At 34.5% G+C, this 12,311-nt stretch overlaps 3 protein-coding genes across 3 annotated transcripts; 2 read left to right on the forward strand and 1 right to left on the reverse strand.

Moving 5' to 3' along the window:
• The first annotated feature begins 499 nt into the window (after positions 1-499).
• LOC121227874 (uncharacterized) lies at positions 500-1,460 on the forward strand. Its single transcript, XM_041110779.1, has 2 exons — positions 500-736; positions 1,191-1,460. The coding sequence occupies exons 1-2, from the start codon at positions 552-554 to the stop codon at positions 1,336-1,338; spliced, it is 333 nt and encodes a 110-aa protein (XP_040966713.1). The 5' UTR covers positions 500-551; the 3' UTR covers positions 1,339-1,460.
• Positions 1,461-2,183: 723 nt separating this feature from the next.
• LOC107940867 (G-type lectin S-receptor-like serine/threonine-protein kinase B120) lies at positions 2,184-6,031 on the reverse strand. Its single transcript, XM_016874330.2, has 7 exons — positions 4,303-6,031; positions 4,118-4,219; positions 3,802-4,016; positions 3,520-3,730; positions 3,198-3,435; positions 2,945-3,092; positions 2,184-2,820 (listed from the first exon to the last, which is right to left on the reverse strand). The coding sequence occupies exons 1-7, from the start codon at positions 5,618-5,620 to the stop codon at positions 2,530-2,532; spliced, it is 2,523 nt and encodes an 840-aa protein (XP_016729819.2). The 5' UTR covers positions 5,621-6,031; the 3' UTR covers positions 2,184-2,529.
• Positions 6,032-8,104: 2,073 nt separating this feature from the next.
• On the forward strand, positions 8,105-11,078 carry LOC107940869 (uncharacterized). The gene is made up of 2 exons (XM_016874331.2): positions 8,105-8,386; positions 9,349-11,078. Exons 1-2 carry the CDS (start codon positions 8,275-8,277, stop codon positions 10,899-10,901), a joined length of 1,665 nt encoding a protein of 554 aa, XP_016729820.2. The 5' UTR covers positions 8,105-8,274; the 3' UTR covers positions 10,902-11,078.
• The last annotated feature ends 1,233 nt before the right edge of the window (positions 11,079-12,311 follow it).

Genomic DNA, 12,311 nt, shown 5'->3' on the forward strand with positions numbered 1-12,311 from the left:
AACATAAAATTAATAAAATATTAAAATAAAGTGAAATGAAAAATATTAAATATGACAAAAATATATATGTATACACGTGCGTAATAAAAATAAAATGACAATATATGAATAAGAAAGTAAATGTTTAAACAAATAAAATAAAAGAATAATGAATAAATAATCAAATAAGTAAATAAATGGACAAATAGATAAAATAACAAGGCTTGACTAAAAGTTTAAAGGAATTTAAAGAACGAGAAAAAAATATAATGAAGCAGGGGACCAAACTGTAACTCGCAAGTGAAACAGAGGGTTCGAAAGGGAAAATATCCCTATGCTCTTAAATGCCATGTTTTATGCGGGACTAAAATGGGATACCAGTAGAGTTCTGAGCCAAAATTAAAAGAAAAAGAAGGGACAAAAAAGAGGGGCCAATCGAAACAGATCAAAAGAGTGGAAGGACCATTTGCATAATTTATCCCAAAAGCAGAAATATGCTTATCCTGGGGGTTGTGACGCCGTTTCTCTAGTTATTAAGACTAAAAATAAATAATAATAAAAAAATCACTTGAATGGCCATCTGTCATTTTCTACAAAAATCAAAACAAATCCTAACCCCCATTCTTTATCCCTCATTTGAAAGCCAGGCATCCTTATCCTACAATTGGAAGAAGAAGGTTTTCCCTTTATTCTCTTTTGGGCTCGGTTTCGGCGATGGAGAAGGAGACTCCGGCGACGTGACCGTGAGGCGATTCAGGTAAGTTTTTCTTTTCTTCTCCCTTTTATTTTCATATTTTTATTTAAAATAGATTTATAGAAAAATGAAAAGAAAAACAAGAAAATGAAGAGACAAAAGATTAAAACGAAACCTTTTCTTTCTATTTTGATTTTTTGATTTTTTGGATCTGCCTGTATTACAGTGTTTTTTCTTTGTATTCAAAAAAGGAAAAACCCCTATTTACAATCGTTTTTCTCTTTTGAAATCTCCAAAAAAAAAATCCCCCCATTTCAAAATACAATCCGTTTCCCCTCAAATCCCTCATCCAAAATACAATCTGTTTTCCCCTCCTTTGAAATATCAAAAATCCTCCCCTCAAAACAGTGATAAGCTTTGGCCTTTATAGCCGGATTACAACTTTTTTATATTTTTATTTGGATCGTTCGTCTGTTGTTTTCTGCTTTGTTGGTTGCATGTGGCTCTCTGTTTGCAGGTGTCAGAAGGCGTCAGACGCATGGGTGGCCGGTGATAGGCGAGCAGTGGCGGTGGGCGTGCGCAGGAGGTGGCAGCAACAAACATGCGGCTGGGGTTTCTTTTTGTGTTTGAAAGTTGGTGTAGTTTTGGGCCATTCGGGCCTCTAGGGTTTTTATTAATATTGGGCATTTGGGCTTGTAATTTTTGGGTTTATTTTGCTGGTATGGGCCCGGGCAGATTTTGGGCTTTACAATATATTTTAAAAAATAATATAAAAAACTTTAATGCAGACAGATCAGGTCCAGGTTTTAGCATTTTTATTCGGATTAGGTTTGAGTAAAATTTTAGACTCATCTTTTTGGCCGAGCTAGGCCCGAGCCCATCAAATGGGCCTAAAAATTTGTCAAGACCTAACCCGGCTCAAGGACAAGTCTAGGCTATGGTAATTCTAGGCATTGTATAAAAAAAATAGATATAATAAAAAACCTATAATGAGATTAATGGTAAAAAAAATTCATATCGCCTTTAAAGATTATTCTTAGAAAATCTAATAATTTAATTTGAATAATTTTTAAACCAAATATATAAATTAAAAAAAGAATCTAAAAATTCATGGAAACCAATTTGATCTAAAATCAAGTTCCAATCGATTTTAGGTTTTAATTGGACGAATTTGGAATAATGACCGTTTATGATTAAATTAAACTAAATCAAATTTAGGTTAATTAAATGGGGTTTTAAATTTTGGATTAAAATATAAAGAAAATAATATATATATATATACACACATACATGACCTCCTACATTTTGAAGTTGTGTAGTTTGTATCGTCACAACACACAAGAAGACCATAAATATTTGTTGCATGTCAAACAAGAAGAAAAGTAAAATATATATATATCTATATATATATATGTATATTTAATAATTTAGAAATTTCAAACTTTGACTTAAATAAATACATATTAATCATGTGTTAACAATTTGGACGTGAATATCTAAATAAGAGGGATCAATGTTTATTGGATCAAGTGATAAAGAATTTGATATCCTTTAAATAAGATATCGAGTTTGAATTTTGCGAATGAAAAAATAATCCCGAAAAAGTTCAACTCCATATTTAGCGGTCTAACTTGGGCACGACTACAAATTTAGTTGTAGCCCAATAGGGACTTAGACTAAAAAAATAGAGTACAATCGGGACTAAATTCCCACGATGGACGAAAATCATAATTCTTAGCAAAGAGGGCTTTCTAATGTATAAGACATGGAACTAAGCAGACTCGCACCCAATTTGCTTAACTCTTATCTACATATCATGGCGGATTCTCAGAACTTTCGAACTAAGATCGAAAAAACTATCGAGGTTCCATTATAGAAACTGTTATGTGATTCGCTGAAAGTGTTGCGGGCCTGCTTGAAGGCTGATTTGAATTAGAGAATGCTGGCTGTTTGGGAGAATTTAGAACTGTAAGTTCATTGGTAAGCATCGAGACAACTTCTGACATTGTCGGTCTGTCGGCAGCCATTTCTTGAACACAAAGAAGTGCCACTTGAATGTATCTGTACAGCATGGGATATGAAACTAGGTCTTCCAATCTATGATCCACCAATTCAAGGACTTTATCTCCTTTCCAAAATTCCCATGCCTGAAGTAAAAAACATGATGTTTGAATGTGAAACTTGAGGTAAAATGGGAAAAAACAAACCAAGTTACTCAGACTCGAATGAGAGTATCAAGTTCGGGTTTAATGGGGAAAATCTGTGACTCACATGTCCAATTAGATTAAGAGAACTGCTATGGTAAAAGCCAGTGTTCTTCTTGCCACTCACTATCTCCAACAGCAGCACACCGAAGCTGAACACATCGGATTTAATAGAGAAAAGGCCTTCCATAGCGTATTCAGGCGACATATAGCCACTTTATTGCATCAATTTCACAAAAAAATTGATCAGATTCTTAAGTGAAAGAGACTTAGAGTAGCAGATAGTATTATAAGTTTCTAGAGTTTTGAAGTTCACTTACTAAGTTCCTACAATCCTTTTAGTATTTGCTTGTAACTTGTCATCACCAAACATTCTTGCCAACCCGAAATCTGATATTTTCGGGTTCATTTCACTGTCTAACAGGATATTGCTTGCCTTAAGATCTCGATGTATGATCCGTAATCTCGAATATTGGTGAAGATACAGAAGACCTTGTGCAATCCCCTCGATTATTCGAACTCGTGTTCCCCAGTCTAGTAACCCGTCATTGTTTGTACCTGTTACAAATTTTGCTTATCAAAAGTTCTTGGGGGCAGGGGGGAGGGGCGGAAGGAAATTTTAAGGCTTCATAAATCACAAACCAAAAAGAAATAAATCCAGGCTTTTGTTAGGCATGAACTCATAGATCAATATCTTTTCCCCTTGTTCTAAACAGCAACCCAATAGTCTAACAAGGTTCCTATGTTGAAGCTTTGCTATAAGCAGCGTCTCGTTTTTCAACTCTTCCAGCCCTTGTCCGGACCGTTTCGAAAGCCTTTTCACTGCTATTTCTTGTCCATTTAATAGTTTTCCCTGCAAGCGAAATCATTCAATACCTAAACTCCATTTCTGGTAATAGTCTTAAAATGTGATAGACTTAATACCTTATAAACAGGTCCAAATCCTCCCTCTCCCAGCTTATTCTCCAAGGAGAAGTTTTCGGTAGCTATCGATATGCTAGCTAAGCTAAACAGCGGAAATGCAGGGTCCTTCCTCCTATTTCGAGAGTTTTCGGAACCCGAAAAATCATTGCTACTAGCTGTGATGCTCATCTCCAAATCAAAGAGTAGTATATCCCGCCTTGTATCTTCCATCTCCCCTGTTCTCAGAGACAGAGAGGTCTGCATATGTAAGTACATCCTTTCGAATATCGAACAAGCTTGCTAATCGATTCAGAAAAACCAATACGAAACAAATTACCTTTGTTTTTAAGACTCTTCCTCCACCGAAAAATAAAGAAGGATGCAGTAAGAAGCACCAGTAGACCAACAGGAAGTGCAAATATCCATACGTCCCATTTGGCTGCTAGAACTCGAATTCAAGAAAGTAAGAATGTGAAACAATTTAATGGTCAATTTAGTTCAAAGTTTTTAATAAGAAAGTACCTTTGCCATTGTTGAATTTGGAAGCTGCAAGTTTGACAAAGATTTTATGTCCTGTTGGATAATTTGATGATAATTGTTGAAGATTAATAAGGTCACCGTACCATATTGCGCAATGGCCTGTTGTGTTGTATGCATATGCACTGCAACTGCAGTTATTCAAGCAAGCTTCTTTGCACGAATTCTCATCGGAGATCGAAATTTGAGGGCCTAAATATGGAAAAGGATTTGAAGCATTGATTTGCTGCATGGAACTTAAAGGATAGGTCACATCATCAATCCCTAAGAATCTGTCTTTATTATCTCCATTCCCACATGTTAGGGGCGTACTCCTGATACATCCACCATTGTGGCCTTGTCGGTTCTCCGATGGATAAAAACCTCGCAAGCACTTGCAACTCTGAGTATCCTCAAAGCATCTACTGAATGAGCCACAAGAGTTTAAAATGCTACAAAACTGTCTTGGTTGAGACCAGAACAAATTCCATTGTTGATAATTTTCAAGCCATGCAAATTCTCTCATACGTCCGTCAACATCGAGGCTGAATCTAGTTATAGTTTCAGGATTATACAATGAATACGAAAAATATGTTTCGTTTTCATCCCTATACAAGCTGTAGTTGAAGATGTAGTTCAATCTCATTTCAGGCATCAAGTCAAAACCATGGCCATTCCAAGGTCCACTACTCCATAATATTTCGGTACCCCTCATGAGGAACACTTCATTTGATACCATTCTCACCTCGAAATCCCCATTATTTGGGTCTTCTTCATCCAACCAAGATGTTAGAGATTTATTATTGTAACCAAGCTTCATCCCAGGCAAAAAAGTGTTTGAAGGGTAATCAAAGCTCTGCCATAGTATATCCATATTCCTATCTCTTAGAACCAAATTCCCAGAATCCAACAGCGTTACACTCACATTTTGGCTTGATGACGGATCATCACTCACCCTATAACTTATTCTGCCATTCACAATCACAAGGTATCCATCATCATTGATGGTGAGAATCATAGATGAACCAGTGAAAGGAAGGTCTCTATTGGCAATCCACACAATATCCTTGGTTGCAACATTCTTCATCCGAATCACCAAATACAGATTAGTTGAGCCAGTTGAAAAGAATCCCAACTCAAAGGCATTTCCAGAAGATGTTAACAGACCTGAGGCCGTCATGATTTGACCTTGGAAAAGGGTATCAGTGGCTGCAACTGTTCCATTGAAAACCTGCATGCAAAAGCATGAAAAAAGAAGCAAGGAAATACATGGAAATTTTCTCATGGTCGCCATGTTTCTTTTGCTAATATCGTAGTCAGCCATTAACAGTTATTGCAGGTAATTTCTTCCATTAACAGTAGTTTAAGTAAAAAAACGAAACACACCATGGAATGCCAAGCTTTGACCAAAGACTTTTCCTGGTTTTCCATTAAAAAAGAATAGGTTTCTTTGTTGTTCTTCCATGTTCAAAGAGACAGAGGCAGTCGCCATCATAAAGTTCTTATTATATTATTGCGTTGCAAAACTGGGGTTGAATCTTTGTTTTCATGAAATCCATATTGAAACCCATTTGGTGATATGACTGGTTCCAAGTTTAATTATTGAAACCCAACCATTAATAAACATTAACATTAGTCTGATAATCATTGGGTCAATGATGTCAGACATGATATACTACTCAAACCCATATTTGTTTCTGCTATTGAAGGGTTCTTACCGCTGATATGCTACTTAATTAATCAAGAAAATAATTAATTAAAACTTAGATTAGATTATAAAAATTTAATCTTTATTAAATTTTAAATTAAAAAATACTTAAAAATCTAGTCAGTAATAATTCAAAGGACCTAAATGGTTATTTAACCATTAAATTGAATTGAAAAGTGAAAATACAATGAATATCGACTTGTTTTTGATTAGTGAAATTAATTAAGTAATAAATTAGAATAATCATTAATAAACTAATTAACCTATATATACTAAACTAAGTGGAAAGAAAGATGAGAAACATTCATCTTCTTCCACCGTCCACTAAAAGAACAAAAGAAAGGAGAAAAATTCTATTGTTGAAAGCTTTATTCGGCCATACCAAATTGCAAAGATAATCAAGCTATTTTCTTCAAATTTCTATAGATACTTGATTGTGAGAATCTTAATCAACTAACCCATGCATCAATTTTTTCAATTAGTAAATATTTAACAAGTTGTCATTATAGAGAAATTGATGATTTTGAATTTGATTTGAAGAACTAAATTAAAAAATTATTATAAAATTATACTATAGATAGATATGTATTTGGATATGAATGGGGTGGAAAAAAACTGCTATTATTTTTATTATTGACCCTGACCCATTGCGCGAGAGGAAAAGTCGAGAATAATTAACATCACAAACAAAACCATAAGTCCAGAGCAAACAAAACCTAAGATCAATTTCGGGTTTTTGAGTACTTGAGATTCAAGCATCGTTTCAGAAATTCGAACGGCCAAGATGTTGAAAGTGGTGACGAGAAGCCATGGTTGAAGTTCCATGACGATTCAACAGTCAGATTTGCAGATCGTGGCTTGAAAAGTTCTAAAGATTGTGAAAAATTTTATAAGTTTTGATAAGTTTTTCAAGAAAGCTAACTGGACAATCAGAAAGAAGAGAAAAAGGCGAATCGTTTGGTCCCAATTTTGACTTGAATGGAGGCCGGAGGGCAGCATAATGATGACGACGACTGAGTCTCTCATGGAAGAAGAGAATAGAAAGGAAAATAATGAAGGAAGTAGGAGAAGAACAAAAAGAAGGCTAATGTTTCAACTTAATTTCTCCAATACTTAATAAATATATTTAAAGAGATATTTACCATATTGGGTCTTGTTATTTTATTTAAATTTAAAAACTTAAAAGGGATATTTAATCTTAGACCCTTCGTTCAATTTTTTTAAAACCTGACATGACTCAAAAGAGGTTTTTTTGGTCATATGTCAAATGTGAGGTTGTCACATGCTACTAAATCTAATCATGAGTCGAACAGAGTTTGGGTCAGGTCAGTGCAAGATTTTATCTCTATTTTCTAGGCTTAGGATCGGCTCAAAAAATGAGCTTAAAATTCTGTCTAAATCCGATCTAAATTAAAAATGTTAAACCTGAGTCTGATCTAATCCACCCGTATTAATTTTTTAGATAAAAATAAATTTAAAAAATATAATACATCAAATACAGTACAAACATTAAAATAAGTATTTCTCAACAAATTAAAAATACATTAAAAAAATCTTTAAACTTAAATAATACTAAAATAGTTGGAGCTCAGTTAGCAAATGACTATAAAATAGGAGCAAAATTAATAATAAAATAAGAATCATATAATATTTAAACAATTACAACAAAATAGTAACAATATAATAATAAAATGACAGGAAAATAACATATTCGGGCTCGAGCCAAAAATCCTACCAAAGGCTTGAATCGTTTAGAAAATGAGTCTTATTTTTTTTTTATCAAAACCTATTTTTTAACCTTATATGTTTACTCAAATTTTCTCACTTTTCGACCTAACCTTCAAATCTGAGCTGATGAAACCTGGTTAATTTCAGCATCCATGTAAACCTAGTTTTATGAGAGTTAGTCACAAAGTACTAAGTTGGGTTGTATAAGAACTCCTATTTATGTATATAATAATGATATTAAGACGTAGTTCCATAAAACAAGAAAACCAAAGGCAATCCAAAAGGAAAGACAAGCAGCTTGTTGTAGAAGAGAGGTTGAACAAAGTCCCCAAGCATGTTAAAGCCCGCAAATGCTTAGTTTCCTTGCACGTCACTCACATCCATTACCCTGCCCTCTCTCTACTGTTGTTATATTCGCATGGTACCAAAATCCCTTGCCCATCTCGCACTAAACTGAATATTCTTCTTGTTAATATCACCCCCTTTTTTATCTTCATATATTTATCTTCACATTCAATCAACACATCGTTGAAAACACTGCAATGGGGAATTGTCTTACATCCTCTTCTTCGTCAGATGTCTCCAAGAAGAAGAAGGCTTTGCCAATAGATACTGCTTTCAGGCTTCCATCTCCCTTACCAACATGGCCTCCAGGTACCCCCCCTCTCTCTCTCTCTCTCTCTAATGGCTTTGGCTGGTTAAATCACTTGCATATAACTCAAGGATCGATATATAGTTTTACAAATTCATCCATTTCGTTAATGATTATTAAAACATGGGATAATATGATTTATGGCCTCTAAACTTGGCAACTAGCTTCAATTGGATACCTGCACTTTTTTTTTTCTTTTTTATCCTTGAACTTGGCAACTAGATAACTTTTGGTTCTTGAACTTGGGTTCTATTAAGATTTGAAGATGTGACATTCTAAGAGCTGATCGATATAATAGTTCGAATAAAGGTGTTGAATCAATTGACTCGAAAATTGCTTGAAATTGATAAAAATTGAAAATCAAGATAAAAATTGAGAGTTGAACAAGTTGAACTAGTTTGATAATTTTTTAGATTTTTATGAATTTTTAATTATTTATTTAATTATAATTGATCCAATGGTCAAATTGATCAAACTAAGCACTGAATTTGGCATTCTGATATTGTACCATATCATTACTTAGAACTTTGCATAAATTTTGTAATTTTCAAGTGATAATGTAACATAATCTCATAATGTTACATCATTATACTTTTATATTTTTCAAGTTCATGGACTAAAATATAGACCTATTTGTCAAGTTCTAGTAAATGGACCAAAAAAAAAATTACATGTATAAAGTGAACCTAATTGTCAAGTTCAGGGATCAAATATAGATGTAGTTGTCAAGTTAAAGTACCAAAGTGGACTCAAAAAAAGTACATGTACTAAAGTGAATTTAATTGTCAAGTTCAGGGACTAAACATTATATTATCCCTTAAAAGATTAATGATTATCGACATGAGAATACATGTGATGTGAAGTGATATATTTTGTCAAAATTTTATTTAAGTTGACGAATTTAAACATTTCTTTCAAGATATTAATTTGATAATTGCACGCAACATGATGGATTACATTGCAGGAGAAGGGTTTGCGAGTGGAAGTATTGATCTTGGTGGAATACATGTGTGCCAGTGCGGAATATCATCATCTTCCCCAAAAGTATGGGCAACTCACGAAGGGGGACCAGGAAATCTTGGGGCCTCATTTTTTGAACCATCATCAATACCAGATGGGTACTACATGCTAGGCTGCTATGGGCAGCCCAACAATAGGTTGCTTTCTGGGTGGGTTCTTGCAGCGAAAGATGACAGTGATGATGATTCTTTACTAAAACAACCCATCGATTACACCCTTGTCTGGAGCAGTGAGTCTTTGAAAATCAAGCAAGTTGGCAACGGTTATATTTGGTTGCCTATTGCTCCACAAGGATACAAGGCAGTTGGCCATGTTATCACCAACACCAAAGACAAGCCTTCCCTGCAGAAAATACGTTGCGTCCGGTCTGATTTTACGGATGAAACCGAGAATGATACATGGATATGGGGACCTGGTAAAGAAGTGGATGCAAAACAGATCAACTTTTTCAGTTCAAGGCCCAAAAATAGAGGAACCCAATATATGGGAGTTCGTGTAGGAACATTTGTCGCCCAAAATCCTCCTCTACCATGTTTGAAAAATGTCAAAGCTAATTTATCTTACATGCCTAACCTACGCCAAATCGAGACACTGTTCCAAGCTTACTCTCCTTGGATTTATTTCCACCCTAATGAAGCTTACCTCCCATCGTCTGTCAGTTGGTTCTTTGTGAATGGGGCACTACTGTACATGAAGGGAGAAGAATCCAAGCCAGTTCCTATACAGGTAACGGGTTCAAACCTTCCCCAAGGCGGTGCAAATGATGGTAACTATTGGCTAGATCTTCCCATAGACGAAGCAACCAAGGAAAGAGTAAAGAAAGGAGATTTGCAAAACTCCCAAGTTTATTTGCATGTAAAACCTATGTTGGGTGCAACCTATTCAGACATAGCGATATGGGTGTTTTACCCCTTCAATGGAGCGGCAAAGGCTAAGGTAGAATTCATCAACATTTCATTAGGAAGGATAGGTGAACATGTTGGTGACTGGGAGCATGTGACTTTAAGGGTCAGCAACTTTAATGGAGAATTACATAGTATGTATTTCTCCGAACACAGTGGAGGTTCATGGGTGAATGCATCAGAGCTAGAGTTCCAAGGTGGGAATAAACCTTGTACCTATTCATCATTGCATGGCCATGCCATGTATTCAAAACCTGGACTAGTCTTGCAAGGAAGTGGAGAGATAGGAATTAGAAATGACACTGCCAAGAGTAAGATTGTGATGGATACAGGCCTCCAGTTTTCATTAGTTGCAGCGGAGTATTTGGGTTCCACGACCATTGTTGAGCCGCCATGGCTCAACTATTTCAGGGAATGGGGTCCGAAGATTAGTTATAACTTGGCAGATGAGATCAAGAAGGTGGAAAAAGTATTGCCTGGAAAGCTTAAAACTGCTTTTGAGAAATTTATTAATGGCCTTCCAGATGAAGTGCTAGGGCAAGAAGGGCCAACGGGTCCTAAGGTGAAAAGGAACTGGAACGGAGACGAGGTTTAGAATGCTGCTTTGAATTATAGCAGCCTTGTTATGAAATTATTGCACAAGGATAAGGAAATTTACAAACTTCCTATGTTAATCCCAATACAATGTCAATAATGTCAATGTAAAATTGTTACTTTTATTCTTATAAAATAAACATCAAACAAACAACTAAGAAATTTGACAACAACTAAACAAGTATATGTTATTTATTTATCAATAGGATATTTATAATTACTCTTAAAGTTTATGTTTATAATAAAAAAATATAAAATTTTACTCGTATATATACACATCTCACACTTGGTATTTAACCAATGTGGGATCAAAGCTTTACTTTTCCTTAACAAATATTTCCAAGTAGCTTACTTTGAGTATCAATTTCTCATTCACCACTCAACTATTTTGAGTATATGTAATACCGTTGTAAAGGTCTCATGGAGTAAAATATAAGATCATAATTTTATAATTCAACTCTCTAACTTAACTATTGAGAATATGCCTGAAAGTTCCCATAATATACAATTTTTCCAACAGGGTCAAGTCCGATGTATTGTCAATTTAAACAATCATATCCATGTCTCTATTTTTGGGAGTGAACTACTTCGATAGCCAAGACAAACTATCTCCCTAACTAGACTTATAGACGACATAATGATCCTTTACTTATTTGAATCAATTGCTCAATTTGATTTTGGGGACTATGGACAATTTAGATTACATACTAATAAGAAAAGTTATCTTCTCGCATTATAATTCATTCTTATAATGCAACTTATTGTTAGTTAAAGTTTAGGTTATTAAGGAACATATATTTACTTATTCATTTTGGTTTTCATGCACAAACCATGAGGGCAATCATCCAAATATTAATTAATCAAACATGTAATAATTTTAGCTGAAATTGTTGATTAGTCCCTAAAGGATCAACTTGTTCGGTGTTTTGAACAGTCAGTTCATATAGAATTTATTATTTTACGCGGTTATGTGTTTGATTTTATTTATGTATGTTTGACTATGGATTGATTGGTTGCGAATTGGTAAGAAAGGCTAGAATTGGACTGAATTGAAATGTGATAATAATGTGTAAAAGAAGCCCGTGTGAACTTAGAAAAAGCTTATGGTACGATTGGCATGCTAATAGGGTTTTGTGCATGCTTGTACGGGATTTATTTCAAATATTAACGACATCCAACATTCGTTGCCGATTCTCAGGCATTATGTAACATTTGTATAGCTCATATGAATAACCTAATATGTCATGATTTTGGTTTAGCCAAGATAGGTAACCATATGTATATAAATGTACACAACTCAAATGATCAACTAGTATGGTGTAGTTACCTATGTATCCAAGTTTGTTTACTAGGGCTTATCGGGCAAAATAGTTTAAATGGAATTGAGAATTTGAAATGTGATTAAATGAAC

This window comes from Gossypium hirsutum, chromosome A04 (genome assembly GCF_007990345.1).
Source record: "Gossypium hirsutum isolate 1008001.06 chromosome A04, Gossypium_hirsutum_v2.1, whole genome shotgun sequence".
NCBI lineage: Eukaryota > Viridiplantae > Streptophyta > Magnoliopsida > Malvales > Malvaceae > Gossypium > Gossypium hirsutum.